This window comes from Indicator indicator, chromosome 32, assembly GCF_027791375.1.
Source record: "Indicator indicator isolate 239-I01 chromosome 32, UM_Iind_1.1, whole genome shotgun sequence".
Classification (NCBI taxonomy): Eukaryota; Metazoa; Chordata; class Aves; order Piciformes; family Indicatoridae; genus Indicator; species Indicator indicator.
In genome coordinates, this window is record NC_072041.1 from 1,165,661 (window position 1) to 1,184,672 (window position 19,012).

The window sequence follows — 19,012 nt, forward strand, 5'->3', positions numbered from 1 at the left end:
CCAGCCTTGATGTTTAACTTCTGTCTATGAAGAACTTAGCAGTAACCCCCAGTTTCTGCTCCAAAGAGCACAGACAACTCAACGAGAATCCCAACTTCCTGGCTTTTTGTTTTTAATCAAGCCTGGATGCTTATTAAAACCTAAAGCAGAGCTGCAGTGGGCTATAAGGAATTAAGCTTCTTTCTGTCCATTTCCCAGGAAAGTGGACAGGAGCCAAAAATAATCTGTCCTGGTTAAAGTAAGTATCTGCATTTCGCCTCAACAGCTCTCTAGCAAAGGCAGACAGCCCTTTTATCTCCCTTCCATGCTGCTGAAATTCAGTTTGGAGATGCTGTAAGCACTTGTGAGCAGCAAAAGATGTTTCTGAGAGTGGAAGGGCTGGAAATCAGTGCCTGGAACAACAGCTGAGTTAGGGCTGAGATGCACACACCTGTCTGAATGCAATATCCAACATGGTGCAAACTTCCCAAGTGTGGTGTTTGGGCATTATTAAGCTATCTCAGTAAGAGATCAAACACAGCCACTGCTGAGAGCAGAAAGCTGCATCAGCTCTCACAATCCTTCCATATCCCCAGCTATGAAACAAAGGCACAAAGAGGGGTTAGTAACACAGATGATCATAGAATCAAGAAGGCTGGAAGAGACCTCAAAGATCATCAAGTCCAACCTGTCACCCTAAACCTCATGACTATCTAAACCATGGCACCAATGCCACGTCCAATCCCCTCTTGAACACCTCCAGGGATGGTGACTCCACCACCTCCCTGGGCAGCCCATTCCAATGGCCAACCACTCTCTCTGTGAAGAACTTTCTCCTCACCTCCAGCCTAAACCTCCCCTGGCGCAGCTTGAGACTGAAAATCAAAGCCTGGATGTTCACCTAAATGTTCAGATTAAATCAGAAGTCTTCCAAAGGTTTGGAAAAGTCTGGATGTTTCTGCCCTGATCACAAGCCACTGCTTTTGGAGGGCTTTTCTTGCTCAGAAAGGCAAATACCAGTCGTTGCAATGGGGTTTGTTGGTCTGTATGATCACAGGGAGACATGAAAGTCTCCCAGCCAAAATGCCTGCCTTGCCCAGCAGGCTCAGCTCCTCACAACTTAAAGCAATCCCAACCCCTTGGTCTCTTAGCTGCACCCTGTTTCTAAACATCTTGGGGCTGATGTTTGCCATTGCCTGACACTGCACAGGTTGGTTCTTCAGTAAGGTTTTGCTCTGCTTCCACACTCCCCCCACACCTGCAGTTCCATCCTTTGCCTCTTCCTTTCCCACCAAAAGCTGAAATACTCCAAAATCTTCCAATATACCGAATGATCTGCTGAAGGTTCAAAATCTCCTTGGCATTAGATTTTTTTCTCTAGGTATTTCTGCTACTCAGCCAGACCCAGCAGTCCCATTCCACAGGCACCTCAGGGGTACTGCAGGACTGGGATTGGAAGCAATCTCCATCCCCCAGCCTGCCTTTGTGCTTCCCAACTGACATCCATGGAATAACACAGCCCTAGCCACAGCCACCACTATAAAACCCAAAGACCAAGTTGCTGGAGCTGTGTTTGATTCTTCCGTTGCAAAAGCTTTCAGCTAAAGCAACCCAGCCCAAGGATTCAAGCTGTACAGAAGAGGATTCTCCCAGCAGCAGCTCAGCTCAGCAGCAAGGTTGCAGTGTTGTTAAATGTTTCTTTCATTACAAAAAAAAAAAAAATGAAGAAAACAAAAAGCTGTAAGCACTACAAAGATATCTGATGCCTTCCAATTCCACCCAAGCCAACAGCAGCCTCCTATGTTGTGCAGCCAGGAGATTCACCCCGACTGCAGCTGACAACTCTCCCCTCCTACCAAACTTTTGCTGCCCTCTGCACTAGGGAAACACTTATTGGAACAGACTTCTTAAATTTTGTTTTGAAGCATTAAGCTAGGTCTAAATGTGCAACAATGCCCTGTTAAGAGTTCTGAAAACACTGGAGCTTGTCTCAGTGTAAGGCAGCTGTCTGCAGAGCCTGTACCCCTCCCTGCACCCCTCGGGGACGGACTGGCCCTGAGACACGACCCCGGCGTGCAGCAGCCAGCAGAGCTGGGGCAGCTCAGGCACTGCTCAGCCCTTCCACTTTCTGACTTGGAGACAGGAGGTTTAGCCAACTCCCCACATCACTCTCCTTTTCCAAACATTTGGCTTCAGTGATTCTCCCCACCCCACCCCCTCCCCTTTCCCTTACTCCAAGTTTAAGGCAGTTCACCACTTACGGTCATTTACAGCTTACATCTCAGTAAATCCAGAAGGTGTCTGATGAAAAAGAGGGACTAGCCAAGCATCTTAATCCCCCTGTTCATTCATGCTCTCTGTAATGTTCTTTCAGGCCTCTGCTGAGAGACTAGGCTGAAATGAAGGCTGATAAATTAGTCTGGAGGGAAACAAGGCAGATTCTGCTTGTAAAAGGTCATTCCAACTTTGTTCTGGGTGAGGGTTTATCTTGACTGCAGCTGCGACAGACAATGGCCGGGACCTAAACGGCAGAAATCCTAGCTCTGCTCATGAAATTACTGTGCTGATAAGGTAGAATGGACTTCAGTGAGATCTAAATGGGAAAAGGGAGGTGGGGGACAAGGGTGAAATGTAGGTATTTTTGAACATGATTGAACAGGGAAGACACAATAAGATGTACAATTGAAGCAATGCCTTGCCCGGGCGTTATCTGAAAGCGAAGAATCATACTGCTGGCTAATCAGATCAAAAGGAAGAAAATACCCACTCCTGGGTGCTGAGCAAACTGCCTCAGCACAAACCCAGGCACCAGTGGGCTCAGGGCTGCACTTCCTGCACCAGAAAGGTTAGGAAAGACACAAAACATAAAGGAGGTTCTTAAAGATTGGGGCTCCTCACCTCCTGCATCAGTCACTGTACAGTCCGGGGCACTGGAGCTTTCTTTCACCAGCCACACACTGCCAACAGCAGCTGAAATAAGCCCCACGAGGGAGCATGCACAGCAGGAGAGCTGGGTGAGGACACTGCAGTGGAAAAGGGTTTTTCTAAAGCATGTCTTCTGCATTTCTGGGGCAAAAAGAGTAAATGATGGCAAGTTGTGACGAGCTGCTCACCCACCTCTGCCTCCCAGTGTGTACAGAGGGACTGCCCTGTCAGACGCCTCTCCTTTATTTACACATCCCACTTCAACCTGCATGGCTCTGATCAAGCAAACACGTCAGATGGTCCCAGCACACCACTACCAGCCTGGAACCTGATCACCCTAACCAGCTCCCACTCAGGCCTGTGCCTCCAACGAGCCTGCTGCCTGCTGGCTTTCAGAGAGGACAGGGAGAAGCAGATGAGGAACGACTCAAGGTGAATGTTTTACAAGGAACCTTTGCAATGCAGCTGACCTGAGTCACAACTTGAGGAACAAAGCACAGGATTAGTAATAAAATTTCCAGAGACACCCTTCTGCATGGCAATGCTCCTTCCAACCCTGCCTGGCCAGCTGGGCACCTAGTCTGGCCACTGGACCTCCTCCTCCAGACATGCTGCTTCCGCTGATGTTTCTCACTGTGACTCAAACTCAGCTTCACACCTTCCTTGGATAAACAACCCATGGTGTGCAAAGCTGGAAGCTGGCAGTACAAGGACTGCCTCATTTTCTACAGGTCCCAGTACACAGGAAGGAAAGGATGAATAATGAAAAGAAGAACAAGCCCCATCTATGTCCAGCTACTTCTGAAGGAGTTCCATTTCACCTTCAGATACAGCAGAGCTCCCTCACACTTCCAGAGCCAAACAAGAAGCAGCCTGAGAGCCAAAAAGTGTGAAGTGCTAAATCCCACAAAGGAAGAGTTGCTACACTTAGCAATTCTCCAGATCTGTGGTGCTGCTCCCAGTTTGCTACGGGAAGAGGAGGACGGTGCCAAATTATGCAGAGAATGTGATTTCCCTTTTCTCTCAAAGTAATTAACAGAACATTTTACTCTGGAAAGTTTGCTGTTGGTGCTTCTTGTATCATCCAGAGTGAGGACAAGAAATTGAATTTAAACCCTTCAGAATTCACAAGTAAGCAGGAACTGAAATGAGGTTCACTGATAGGTTTGCTAATGTCCCAAACCTTCAGAGTCTAAACACAGCCCTAAGCATTTAAGCCTTGATTCAAAGCTGAGTAATGACGTTCTCCAGTGTCTTTGCATGATGTTACTGGGACTGAGGGGCTAAGGGTAAGCTACAGAAGAAAAGGACTCCTAGAAAACAGCTGGGAGAACAGCTACACCTCTGCACTGGTGAGAACCCTTCCACAGCAAGGGATGGCACAGGTGAGGTGTGGGTACCTGCAAAGCAGGGGAGGTGCAGCGCTCAGAACTCAGCAGACAGCTCTCAATTTCACTACAGAACTTGTGCTGGACTCCTCCATGCTGTCCCTGCTACTAGTGAGCAGCAGGAGAACTCTCTGCTCAAACAGCAAACACCTCCCTGACTACCACACAGGAGCAACCTACAAACTGCTGGCTGAGTTCTCTTGCCTGGCTTCCACTCTCTGAAGCTGCAGCTCAAAGAAGAGTGCACAGAGTGCTGCTTCCTTCAAAGTCCTCTCTGTGTTTATGCTTTAACCCTAACTTATTGATCATTTCCTTTTACAACAGCCTGCTGTGTTCCAGTGCTCCATCAGCTCAGGCTTCTCTGGGAATGGACAAAATAAAGGTTGGATTTCTCTGTGGGTTAACATTCCAGAGGAAGCAGCAGTGCCCTGCAAGGCTTCTGACAAGGACAAGAGCTATTTTCCACCGCTGTGGTCACCACTGAGCTTTTCATGGGATTTGCTTTTTCCTCCTTCTTTTTTTTTTTTTTTTTTTTTTTTTGTTAAAGTGGGGATGATAAAATCCTGCTTCAGAAGCTGGCATTCATGGATGTCTCTCCAAAGATGAAAAGAAAATATTTATTTCCTTTTTCTGCTTGTGAATCAGAAGGTTCTATTTAAAGCAAGTGCCCTCTGCCGGACTGCTCATGAGTTATTACCCCTTATGGAAATAAAGGAGAAATATCAGGAGGTATTCTTAGTCATTCCCTTCCCCTGTCTCTTCTTTTTTCTGCCTTAATTCCTTATATACCCATGTTTTAGAGAAGTGCCTAAGATAGAGCAAGACATCTTGGCATTCTTGGGCCTAAAAAAGCTTCACTCTTTTAACCCTGACTCGGAGGCATTTTGGTTAACAGCAAAAACCAGCACAAATTTCAGCCCTCACTCACGTGGCTCCTTCCTCATTTTAATCCAGGGTTGAAATTAATCAATTAACCCTCCCAAAGGATTGAGTTGGAGAAATGGGAGTTTGCCTTTGATACAACCAGAAGTTGCCCCTCATCCCTCCCTGCTTTTTCTTTGCTGCTCCTTTTTCTGCATCAAAAGCCAGCAGCAAGCAGCCACCGAAGTGGACCTTAAAGATCATCCACCTCCAAGCCCCTGCAATGAGCATGGACACTTCCCACCAGCCCAGCTTGCTCCAGGTCTCATCCAGCCTGGTCTTGAACACCTCCAGGGAGGACACATCCACAGCCTCCCTGGACAACCTGTTCCAGTGTCTCCCCCACCCTCACTGGAAAGAATTTTACATCCCAGGGTGTAAATACCATTAGCAAAATGCAGTTATTGGTTGCTTTGTTTTGATTGACATTTTAAGAGAGATCATTTGCTGAGACACAAAAATTTCCTTAAACTGAAGGGTTGGAACTGGATGACCTGAGGGGGTTGGAACTTGGATGATCTTTAACCTTCCGACCCATCTGACTGCTTCCAAATTCCCTACAACCCCATTGCTAAATTTCCCTCCAGGATGCAATTCCCACTCTTCCCTCCATTAGCAAAACTAAACAGAGCTATGACAAATATCTTTATTTACTCAACAGAGTGATCAAAATCATTATATGATTTTTATTTATGCTTTTTTTTTATGGCCCCAGAGGCAATAAAGTGAAAAGAAGCTGTGATTTATTCGGGGTGCTCTCAATGGGATGTTCTGTGTCAGCAGGCAAGGAAGAAATAGGATCAGGAGAGCAGAGCAGAAATGCAATCACCTCACACTAAATAATCACAGGGCTTTGAGTTTGGGGTGGTGCCTTTTAAGGAGGTTAGGGGCAAAAAAATATATATAGGGAGGTAGCTAACCACGCTCAGTACAGTGGTGCTGGGGAGTGAGGCAGGGAGGAAAAACACAGCACACTGCCCTGTCCAGCACTTACTGAATCATGCCTGCCAGGAGGTGGGGGCCAAAATGAGACATCTCATTTTTATTTGTATGAAATGAGCATGAATCACTCGCTGCCATCCCCTGTTGAAAGCCCTGCAGCAATAGGAGGGGGTTTGATTTCAAGAGTATTTATTAAAAAAAAAAACAAAACAAAACAGAACAGATTCCCCAAAGAAAATATGGGGAGGAAAATGATGTAAGGGAAGAAGGTAGTGAAGATTTGCTGAGCTATTGAATGGCCACTCCAAACCCTGGTGTGAAGCACCCCTAGGTATTACCACTCCTAGGTATTACCACTCCTCTACCACTCTTAGTCAAAGTCTGACAACAAATTTCCTGTGATGAAGGGCAAAACCTTTTTTTTCTTGTGCAAAAGGCAGGAATGCTGTTAAAGTGAAGGAAGTGATGACTACCAAAAAGCAAACAGAAAAAGCCCAGGTTGCAGGATTTGGGTGGGTGGAGTGTCCACAGAAGTGCCATTATCAGGAGGATAAACCACAGGAAATGAACTGAGAACTATGGACAGAGAAAGTGGCTGGGTGTGAAGAAGAGATAACTCCTAAACACACTGAAATAAATTCACTCTCAATGCACCAAGGTCCCTAACAGGGGAGGCAGTTCAAGCCTAGCAGTAATTAATCTCTCAATCAAGCATTAAGGAGTTGTGGCTGTGAAGTCTTACAACAGCCTTTGACTTCCAAGTCACTGCAGGACAGAGCTACAAGTTACAGAGAGAAACACAGTCAAAGAATGATGTCAGGCTGCACAGGCAGCACCACTCATGGGGCACCACAAGAAGTGGGCTCCTTAGAGCCATCCCTACTGTAAGGAACAACACACAGAGGCCAAAGTCTGGACAGCAAGTTATAGGGTGACAAAAACCTCCTCCTCTCTTCTCTCACTGCCATCAATCTGCCTGCTCCATTTTACTGACAGAGGATGGCAACAACCCCCAAGTTACCATTTCCAGCACAAGTGACATCAGCTAAAGCTACCTAGAACATCTCTAAGGCTTTTTTTGACCTCACACTCCAAGGGAACCAACATCCCTGGTGACATTCAAGGCGAAACTGGTTGGGTCTTGAGCAACCTCATCTCTGCTCACTGCAAGGCTGGCCAGGATGACCTTTGAGGGTCTCTTCCAAGCTGATGCATTCTGTGGTTGTGTGACAAAGGCAGACTATTCCCTACAGGAATCCTGTCCTTACATGAACTCCCCTTCAGCACAATAAGGTATTTGGGTGGTTTGCTCCCAAGTGAAACGCTGAAGGCACTGAGCGACAGCAAACAAGTTCCTAAACTGCCTTTAAATGTAGCAGGGAGCAGAAAACCCCAAAAAGTAACTGCAAGCACAAGCAAGGTCAGAAGGGAGAGGGTCAGGGTGGGTCTAAGACAGTGTTTGAGGACGTCTGATGGAGGACAAATAGTCCTTCCTTCCTTCCAAGTCTGCACTGTACCTGCCAAGCCCGAGAAGAAAAGGACACCGCTGAAACGTGAGAAGCAGCAGGAGGAGGAAAGTTTGTTCAATTCCACTCAAAAAACTCAACAGTATCACAAAGTCAACGCAGGCTGAGCTTGGAGATAGGCCTGCTATCAGGCCTGGCATTCCCTGCAGAATGGGCACATTGCTCCAACATGTGAGTGTAAATACAGACTTTTATCAGACATCTAAAACACAAGGACGGAGCTGGGCCAAGGACGTAGAAAAGGAAAAAAGATTTGTGGTGCTCACACTTGGTCTGTGCTCCAGCAGCCAAGGAGGACAGCACTTTGGTCCCCCAAAATCACTGTCTTCAAAAACACCCAAACCAACCCCCAACCAACACTAGGGTCAGGAAGAGGGAATTCACCTTCCTGTGGGAGCCACTTCCACACCACAGCCTACAAGTAATCAATGTTGCCTGCACCAGGAAAATTGTGCTTAGCTTCAGAGGGACCTTCAGGTGAGCAGCACAGGAGGTCATCTCCAGCTGCCTCCTGCCTATAACTCCCTCAAACACACAACTGTGTTCAGGATATTAACAGCAATCCTCCCCTCTCCTCACAGCCTCCCCCTCCCCCATGTTTTGAAGGCAGTGCAGCAATGGTTATCAAATGTCTCTAATGGCATTCACAGGAAAAGCAGCTGGCACCAAGATGAACCTCTGAAGGGAATCCAGACTCATTCTTCTGAATTTCCCTTAGAATCAGAAAATTGTTTGGGTTGGAAAAGCCCCCTGAGATCACCCAGTCCAACCAGCAACCCCACACCACTGTGGCCATCAAACCATGGCCCCAAGTGCCATGGCCACAGGTTTCTTGAACACCTCCAGGGATGGGGACTCCACCACCTCCCTGGGCAGCCTCTGCCAATCTCTGACCACTCTTGCAGCAAAGAAATTGTTCCTCATCTCCAACCTAACCCTTCCCTGGCACAATTTCAGGCCATTTCCTCTCCTTTTATCACCTGAGATTAGGGAGAGGAGACCAACCCCCACCTGGCTCCAGCCTCCTTTTAGGAGGTTTCCTGTACCAGGAGAGAGAGAGAAAAGGAAACTCCCAACTCATTCATTCAACCAAACTCTTGATTTTAGCTCTTCAGACATTTCCAACTGCAGAAGGGCAGAACATGAATGAGTTTTGTTTTTATAGCAAGGGGTTTTTTGTCTTTTCCTGCACTTTGGACAAGTTAAAAAAAAAAAAGTAAACAAAACCATCTGGACCTATTTCTTGGGGCTTCAGAGAAGCTAACTGCTCACTGATGTTCCAGACCTCACAATCAAGAGTGTAAATATAATCAGACACCATTTAAAATGTTAATGCTTAACTTTGGCCTTTTTGACCTTGTTTGCTGAGAAAAAGAGCTTCTGTGCTTGCCCTCTTGGCTTCTCCACTTGCTAAGTCTTACAGTTCTACCCCTAGCTGCTCCCCTTCTCCTTACTCCAGTAGCAAACCAAATGGCTTTACACCAGTTGCTGGCCAAAGGAGCAAACAGGCCAAGTGACTGCTTGACCCTGGGAAAAGGGAGGGCAAATTCAGCTTCCCCATATTTTGAGGGACAGGGTTGGCCTGGCCAGCAGCAGCCAAACCTCTCTGAACCAGCTGGCCCAGGCACAGCCTCCTCCTCAAGACATGAGGCAGCAGAAGAGGGTTTGCAATGCTGGGGTGGGTGTCAGGGCTACAGAAGAGAATCCATTACACACCCTGGACTGGATACTAGATGCATTGGGATAGGGCTGTGGTCACAGAGCACAGATCCTAGGCTGTGTTGGCCTGTTCACAGAGTCTGTAGTCATTGATCATGGAATGGATTGGGTTGGAAGGGACCTTGAGGATCTAGTTCCAAGCCTCCTGCCCTGGGCAGGGCCATCTCCCACTCTACCAAGCTGCTCAAGGCAATTACTAAAAGACTTCAGTGTTCTCTAGGGATACAGATACCTTCAAAGCAAGAACAGAGGAGCAGGAGAGACTAAGATGATTTCTGGGACAGCCCCAGAAGAGCAGGGAGAAGGAGAGGAGTTGTGGGAGAGCAGATTTCCTGCCGCGGGCTGGGTTTTGTTTAGCTCTCGGAGGAAATGACTTTGACATTTCTCTCTCCTTGCTGCAGGAGCTGAAGAACACAGAGGGTGGTAATGGGTACAAGGGATTTCTCTCTGGCCAGTTAATAGCAGCTGCCCAGCTGACATGGGCTGCAAGTCAAAGGTAACAGCCCCAACCACACAACATGATGCGACTAATCACACTCCCTCCACGGTGACAAGTTCTGAACACAGGCTGGAAATGACAAGCACTTAAAGAAGTGACCCAACAGCATTTCAAACCAACCTCCTCATCTCAAGTGGTGCCACAGCAGCACTGGGAGCCCAGGAAGAACTCTTACAAAGGCTTTCTGCTGCCCCACTTTAAACCACTGGGGATACAAAACAAGGCAGGGGGGTAGGGGGGAAAACGGCAAGAGCAAAGTCACAGCTTCTGTCCCCCCAGGGCAGCTTTGGGAACAGTCTGCACAGAAGACAAACGAATGTGGTTAGCACGTTCCACAGGCTTACCTCCCATCCAAAGTTTGTTTCCTTTAATGTGCTCCTTTGTACTGTCATATAGGGTCCAAATCTTTCCCCAACTTCAATCTTCTTTTTGGCCCAAATCCCTAGCCCTGCCCCTGGGATCGAAGATTCTCTGAGTTCAAAATCTGGTGGGATTGGAATGTCATCAGGAATGTAGACAGGAGCTTCATAAGGTGAGCCCTCCTTGGGAGTGAAGTCCTCACTGGTGGGGAAGGGTGATGGAGGTCCGACAGGAATGGGGGACATGATACTGTCCTCTGTTTCCTCCTCTGCACTGTCGCCAGCAAGGAGATCAGGGTCGGTCTCATACATATTATTTACAATCTCGCTGTCACCTAAAAGGGGAAACAGCAGAACAAAACACACTGAAACACTCAGCTGAACAGCAGTTAGTCTCCTGGTGGGAGAAAGGTTCATAAAGCCTTCTGCACATGCTTTAGGGAGAGAGAAAAAAAAAAACAAAAAGAGAGAGAGCCCTCACCTACAGAACTCAGCTGGGGCTGGGGTAGGAATACTGCTGCTGGTTGCACAATACTCAGCCCTGCTGAAGGAGGAGATGGAAGCTACCTGCTGGCCTGTCACCTCCCACTGGCTCAGGGTCACTGGAGGGGTTGTCTTTCAGTAACAGAAATCACAATCACAAAATGGTTTAGGCTGGAAGGGACCCTAAAGATCATCCAGTTCCAGCCCCCTGCCATGGGCAGGGACACCTCCCACCAGCCCAGGTTACTCAAGGACTCATCCAACCTGGCCTTGAACATCTCCAGGGAGGGGACATCCATGACCTTCATGGGCAGGAACTCTTTGCTTAGTATTGGGGTTTCTTGGGCACACAGAAGCTGTGGTGGATGTGACCCTTCCAGCTACATCTCAGCACTGTACTGCAGCTGAGTTTCCTAAGCCTCAACTTCAGTTGTGTCAAGCAGTGAATCAAAAATCTCACAAAACACAGAAGATTGGAGCAGGATGTGTGCAGAACAAAGGCAAAATGTTAAGGAGGAGGAGTTAACATTTCTACCTAGAAGGATGAGGCCTTGAGCAACCTGGGCTAGGGGGAGGTGTCCCTGCCCATGGCAGGGGGTTGGAACTGGATGATCTTCAAGGTCTCTTCCAACCCAGCCCATTCTAGGATTCTATGAATCCAGTTAGAAACACGAGGGCAGATCTTTCATGCTCAGCATCTCCAGCACAGCACAGTTCAGCCCAGTACCTACAAAAGGCTGAGAAACAAATTGCCCTGAAGGATTGGAAGGGAATGTGTGTGTGTCTGGGGGGAGAACAAACACCACCACCCCCCAAAGCAAACACCCTTAATGCTGCAGGGATTTTGAAGCTTCATTTTCCAGCAACAAATTGAGAGAAGTCCAGGTCAATGCCAGTGTCAAACCTGTACCAACATGCAGTTCTTTCCTGGGTTGGTATTGGCTTGGACAAAGTAAAAATGTTCTTCAGAAACCCCTTCCTCTTGCCAAAAAAACCCCAAATAATGGCAGATCACAGAACTGTCAGGGCTGGAAGGGACCTCAAAGATCATCCAGTTCCAACCCCCCTGCCATGGGCAGAGCCACCTCCCACTAGCCCAGGTTGCTCAGATGTGTTTACCAGGGTGCATGGAAAGAAAACTAACAGCAAAAGGCTGTGAGCAAGGACTTGAGTCAGAAGTTTTCAGAGGAATCTTTTTAAGTGGCAAATGCTGCCCTGCTGAAGCCAGCCCCCTCCCTTCAGACACGCATTGCTCTGATTTCACGGCACCAGCCTGCTGGCTGGCTGCAGCTCTGCTAAGAAACTGCCTCCTTCCCTCCAAATTCACTTAAGGCTCAACCAAAGAGGTTGTTCTTCCAAGGCAGGACCCTCAGGGCTTCTTCCTGCTCTTCCCTGTAGCCATGGGATTCCAGGAGTCCCACGGACCTGTCGTTCCACCAGACTCAGCCATGTCACCCCACCAGGAGCTTGGACATGGCAGCTGGAGCTCTGCTTTGACCCTTCTCTCTCTGTCACAGGGCCAGCAGAGGCAGGGGCATGGCAGCTGAGCAGATGTCAGAGCTTGGAGCCCAAGAATCCACTGCACTTGTCTGTCTTCAGAACCAAACTCTGCTCACTGCAGGGGGCAGATGGACCAGATGGCTTCTAAAAGTCCAATCCAAACCATTCTGTGATTCTTCAGAATGAATTGTTCCCTTCCCTCCTTTGCTTTCCTGACCACACAAAACTTTGACATTTAAGATTTATGAAGACAAAATTAATAACATTTCCCTATTATTATTATCATCATCATCACTCTCTAAAGACAGAAAACTCTGGGGTTTGACCAACTTTCCCCTGGCCTTGGCTACAGTGAAGCTCCCCCAGTCAAAGCAGACTCTGTGTCTGGAATACACTCCTGAACAGCAGCAGGTTTTGTGATGCCAGTGCTGGAAGCTGCTCAGCAGTCTCATCACCCTACCCTGCCTAGAAGAGAGCTCCTGCTTCAGAGGGTTTCCCAGGGGATACAAGGAGGAAGGGTTTACAGAGGTGAGACATGGACCTGGAGAGAAGGAACTCCTGCTGAGCAGGCTGGAAGATGAACCCCAGGTCTTAGCTGATCAATGAGGAAAACCACCTCCTCCTCACTCTCAGGGAAGAAGAACCTTTGGGCTTCAAGGCTGCCATTGCAGAACCTTCACCAGAACTTCTCCAGATGACATTATTTTGGTTTCCTAAGTGCACAAACCCAGAGCAAGGTAATTTGTAGGAGCACTGCCACAGTTTGCAGCCCCAACACAGAAGAGGCTTCAGTTCCAACAGAAGTGATGGTTCCAACAGACGTGTTTCCCATCAGCCTCTCCCAGCTTGCTGGGAAGTCAAGAACTTGAGCTTCTTAAGGCTGCCCAAATCTGTCCACCATTTCCATTCACAAAAGCTTTAAATCCTTCAAGGTTTTGAAGGTTTGATGCTACAGGGTTAGGTGTAGTGATCATTCTGAAACCCTCTTTGGGCAGCCAAGCGAAGGGATTTTAAGAGAGAAGAGGAGGGGGGAAAGTGCAAACCCCTCAGGACCATTCCCACCTTCAAGCTCAAAAGGTGGTCCACAGCTTATCTTTTAGGGTGAACTTTAAGATTCTCCAATGATGTCCTTCAAGGCTTGGTAAAGCTCTCTGCTGTCAGACAACACTGAGTATTTCAGCACTCTGCTCAGTCCCGATTCCTGGGAATTCCAGGAACAAGGGCTGGTGCAGCACCCCCCACACACAGACACAAAGCACTCGGCTCGGCAGCAAGTGCTAATGGGGGAATTATGAGTCCCTTTGTCTCCTCTCTCCCCGGCAAGCCTCTGCCTCCTTTTTACCTTCTGCATTCAACATCTCTCCCTTTTCAATTTTTGAGGATGTCACCTCTTAACCTCTTGAATGAGCTCCATAGGATAGAATATCTTTCCCTGAAATGGGTGTTTGCAGCCCTTTAAAGACTCCTGCCTCAACCAGCTGTGGGCTTTCCACAACTTTTTTGAACCCTCTGTATTAGAACTGGCTGGAGGGTTCCAGGAGCATCCAAGTGAGGGCTAAATCCAGAGGGATTTTTTTCCAAAGAACCCCACTAAAGGCCAACAGACTTCACCTCTGGGATGTGTTTGCCTCCTCAGATTGCTGCTGCTAGACAGCGCCTTGTACCACACAAAGCACAATGCTCCATCATCATATTCTGTACTGAACTCAGGCATCATAAAATCACAAATTTGGGAGAATTTCTGAGTTTTCACTGTTTCAAAGTTCTCCTCTTACAGCAGTCCTGTGCTCATAAAATTCACAACTTATTTTCTCTAAAAAACCCCTGTTTGATGGTCATTCTTTCTTCTCTCGCCCAGCTTGCTCAAGGTCTCATCCAACCTGGCCTTGAACACCTCCAGGCAAGGGGCAGCCACAGCCTCCCTGGGCAACCTGTTCCAGTGGCTTCCCATCCTCACCCTCACCCTCAAGAATTTCCTCCTCCTCTCCAGTCTCAATCTGCCCTCCTCAACCTTCAGTCCATCCCCTCTCCCTAATTACTCTCTCTTCAAAGTTTTTTTTTTTTTTGCCACATTAATCGGAGCTCTCATCAGCATAATAGAATATTCTGTTGGATTGGAAGGTGATGAGCTGATATCCTCCTGTCTCCTATCAAACTGAGCAGAGCTGATCTTACTTCCAAACACAGGGAGTTTAGCTGGCAAGGGAACTGCAGTTTCAAGAGAAAGCTGGGTAAGATGTAATAAAATTAAACAAAAAAGAGTAAAGTCAAAAAGCAATATTCCAAACCAGCCATCAGTAAGGAAATGATGATTCAGTCTCTGCAAAGCAAAAATGGCTTGCATGAAATAACATTTAGTTGTAGCTGCAGCACAATAAATCCACAGTTATTAATCACAAATTAATCCTGAATTAAATGTTCCCATCAGCTTGGCACCATGGATTTTCAGCCATTAACTTTATTTTGGGTAATAGTTCTTAAACATTTCTATCTATCCAATGGAAGTGTTTAGAACAATCGTTATTTTGCTTTCTTACACCCAATAGTGACTTATTTACATTCTTTCACTTTCTCTGTTCTGAACTTTGCAAGGAAAAATTAAAAAGACAGTTTCAAACCATCACAAACTGATGTACAGCACAGGTCAGTATTTCCTTCCAATTCTCTGGCTCCCAGAGCAAAAAGAGATGTTTGTTACCACCCAACTTCTTCAACACTGAACTGGGGTTGTTCATTCTGGAGAAGAGGAGGCTGAGGGGAGACCTCATTGCTCTCTACAGCTTCCTGAAAGGAGATGGAGTGAGGTAGGGGTTGGTCTCTTCTCCCTAGTCTCAGGTGATAGAAGGAGAGGAAATGGCCTGAAATTGTGCCAGGGAAGGGTTAGGTTGGAGATGAGGCCAAATTTTGTCCTGCAAGAGTGGTCAGGGACTGGAACAGGCTGCCCAGGGAGGTGGTGGAGTGCCCATCCCTGGAGGTGTTCCAGAAACCTGTAGCCATGGCACTTGGGGCCATGGTGGTGCTGGGTTGCTGGTTGGACTGGAGGATCTCAAGGGGCTTTTCCAACCCAAACAATTCTCTGATTCCATGATCCCTGCTGACCCTATGATGATGCCAAACATCAGTGGGACCATGAAAGAAGTTACCACAACCAGCTCTGAACACAGCTCTGAACACGCTAAGGAAGAAAGAGGGGAAGAAAAAATAAGACAAGTCCCAGGGAGCCCAAAATGCATCAGAGATGGGAAGCTTAAGAGTGAAAATGGTAGACTGGGAGGGTAGGAAGGTCTGGGGATTTTCCCAAGAGGAGTCAATTGCTGAGCTACAACATTCACACGGAGCAAAAAGGGAGTTGTTGGTTGGGGTCTTTTTTTCCATCCAAAAAGGGGAAAAGAAAAAAAAAAAAAAAAGGAGGGGAGAGGGAGGGAAACAGATGAAGGGGAAAAGAAAAACACATTTGTCATACAATACAAGGAGCTGAAGTATTTTGGGAACAGATTTGCCATCTCTCAATTAAACATGAGGCAGCATGACTGTGCTTTCATTGCACAGTAGTTTCCACTATGATAACAAGTCCAACAACTGCCTCATTGTGGCCCAGGCAGCAGTGAGAGGGACTCCCACAGTGCATATTAATGACTGACCTCTGATGTCATCGGGGGGGAAACAGCACCCAACAAAACTCACACTTTGCGCTGCAGCACGGAGGAGAGCCCTGCTTGCCAAGGGGAAACCAGCAGGGAAGAATACCTGCAAAAGCAAGGCTGGGCTGAAGGTACACAGCCCCCAGCTCTCCCCTCAGAATGCACCTTCTGTCTGCAGGCACATCTCTGCCTCTCTCCTCTCCCTCTTTTTTTTTTTTTATGCCCAATAAAGATTTTCCTGAGTTCATGCCTAAGAAACCTGGTGGAGACTTTACTAAAGAAGAGGATTTTGATTCCTTTGTCAACAATTTTTTTCCCCTTGCTTCCAGCTTTTGAGAAATACAGAGAAGTGCCTGCTGCAGCTTACAAATGTTTCCTCTGCCAGAGAGTGCAGCCCTCCTGCCTCAGACACCTTGCCAGAAACAAGCTTTCATAAGGCAGGATCTGCTCCAGGAGCCTGAAAATACTTGTGGTTGCTGTAAATGTTTTCTCTCCTGGTATTAGCAAGTCAAATTATTTTCTCCTCTATGATTAGCCTCTTTTGCACTTAAGAAGCAGGAATTCCAACCGAGTTGAAAAGCAAAACGAGGTTTATTGGAGCATGACCTGTGAACACTTTCAGTGATACAAGAGAAGTACAAAGACACCTCAGCACTGAGCACTGCTGGTTTCATGTCTTCTGGGAGACAACCAGGCCACTCCTGATCACGTTTTCATCTCCTCTGAAGCTGAACCCACATCTGAGTGACCTCCTGTTGCAGGAGGAGTCGTGCAACAAGGTTATCACATTGCTGAGAGGGCCTGTCAGAGCCTTCCAACCTGCCCTCGCTGCCTGTTGTGCCCTTTATCAACCCCTGAGCTCCTCCCAGCATTGCTCTGGACGTAACACAACTGGTTAAAAATAAATCAAAGCTCCTTGCTGAGGAGCAACCTTCAGTTCCACTGAGCTCCATCCCAAAGGGGCTGGCTGCTCCTCCCGAGCTGTATGTGGGATGTGGCCATTCCCTGCTGACAACCAGGCTGTCCTACATCTGCCCCTCTTCTAGCAGCAAGTATTTCAGCACTCTGGAATGTCTGGTTATGTGAAAAGCAGGACAGAAATACAACTTGACCTTATTGTTATTGTCATGAAACTAAAATTAGTCCTTCAAAGCTCACTAACCAAATTACTGGCTAAAAAGCCCCCATTGAAAGGTTGTTTCCACAGATAATCAGATATGGGCAGAGGCTTAAAATCTGTGTGACACCAATGAGGTTCTTGTAACAATGAGAGTGATGCTTTAGCATTGGTGAGAGACCTCATGAATAATCTATTTAGCAGCTGTAAGGAAAGGAAAAGAAAGTCTGATGTTAAAGGAAATGGTGGTGGAAGGAACACAGTGTCAGGGTTTGGGTGGCTTTATGGTGGGGTTTGTGTTTGGCTATGGCTAGCAAAGTTATCATCTAAAATGGGATTAGAATGCAAATAATTAGAACATTCAGTGTTATAATAATATAAAATAGACATTTCTGCTCAGGAGATCTCTCCCATCTGCAATGACTAAAGCACCTTCTACCCTCACAGCCACTTGCAAAGAGCATCTCCAGCTCCCTCACAAGGGATGCCTGTGGAGCACACCAAGAACAAATTGATGTTGGGCAGCCAGCGTCTGCTCGGTGAGCACAACCTGCCTTGAACTTCACTGACCCTGCAAGAAATGCCACACTGGGCCCCATCCTGAACTCCTTCTGTACTCACAGCTCCCATGGAGAGCAATGGGACTAGCAAGAGCAGGGAGAAGCCCAGGCTGAGCCTGTGTCATGCTTTGGTGCTGCTGGCTGAGCAGGACGACTTTCCGAGCTCACATTTGGCAGGCAGCTCCAGAATGGGATGTTCACAGGAAACACCTCACTTTGCTTGTCCTTAAAATAACAACAGCCTGCTGGGACTCAATGATCTTAGAGGGCTTTTCCAACCAAAACAATTCCATGATTCTCTAACTCCCCAAGGCTGCCAGGTCAGTGGATGCTCTTGTCCAAGGGGTCTGTACCAATACAAGATATGTGTTTAAAAACAAAAGTATTTTTATTTCTGAACGACAAAGAGAAGGATTACAGCCACCCACTGAACTCTTCCTTTGCTAACCTCAAGCCCAAGAAAAGAATTTGAGCAAGAGAGCAGAAGCATCAAGGTTCCTGAGCTGTATGGATCCTCCTTTAGAAACATTCCCTAGGGAAGAAAACAAAGCAAGCAAGTCAAAAAATTCCTGATAGGGAGCTACGTTACAAAGGAGGGCTGGAATATTCCACAGCTCTAGAAACCAAGACCACCTACATCTTTAAGTCTAGGCTGAGAGAGTTCTGTCTCCACTTGCTGTACCTTCAGCATGTTGAAGTCATTTTTATGACCCATTTGTTGACCAGCAGAGCTTGGATGGAATCATAACACTGAACTTGTATCAGCCAAGACTGCAAATACTTCCACGAAGCAAAGTAGTTTACCACTGCCAAGTGCCAAGGTTCCTTACCCCTGAGTGTGGTGCTGCCCATCTAGGATTTGCTGCAGGTAAATTACAACAAGGTCCTGCCTCACTCCACTGGGAATTCTGCAAGAGCCTTGCCACCAGCTCTGTCCTGAAGTCGGCAGAAAGCTGCCAGCCAGGCACAGCCCAGAGCTCAGAAGACACATCCCTAAATCACAGGGGACAAAAGAAAGCACCAAACCACCCCAAGAGTGACTTCAGAACAGTGAATGATCTTAGTGATCAGATTGCCACCTGATGGCCACAGCTGAAATACAATAGAGAATCAGAAACCTGCTCCCTGACTTCGGCTGGAGCTGGCTGGCCTTGGGTTACTAAGCCTGGGTCCTGATTTCCACAGAGCTCAAGCGCTTTGCAGCACCAGGAGCTGTCTGTCTCCCACAGACTCACATTCTTCAGGATGCAGTCTGCAGTGTGCTTTGCAAAGGGCAGCACCAAAAAAACAAAGCCAAGGTGTCCAACACAACCCTCAGTACAACTCCACTAAGGTCACCTAGGAGTGGTTTCCAAGCCACTCTGCTGGTGAGGCAACCAACCCTTGGCCAGGCAGTTCACCTACAAGGGCACAATTCCCTCACCACACAGGGAGTCTGCAGCCTAAAGAGTGT

At 47.4% G+C, this 19,012-nt stretch overlaps 1 protein-coding gene across 1 annotated transcript in view; it reads right to left on the minus strand.

Annotated features, from left to right (window-relative positions):
- Positions 1 to 12,191, minus strand: part of PRDM16 (PR/SET domain 16) — a 178,501-nt gene extending 166,310 nt beyond the window's left edge. The window contains exons 1-2 of the mRNA XM_054394822.1: positions 12,167 to 12,191; positions 10,244 to 10,593 (exon numbers count right to left, since the gene is read on the minus strand). Of these exons, the coding sequence (XP_054250797.1) occupies positions 10,244 to 10,593; positions 12,167 to 12,191 (375 nt within the window). The remainder of the gene's footprint in view (positions 1 to 10,243; positions 10,594 to 12,166) is intronic.
- Positions 12,192 to 19,012: the final 6,821 nt, after the last annotated feature.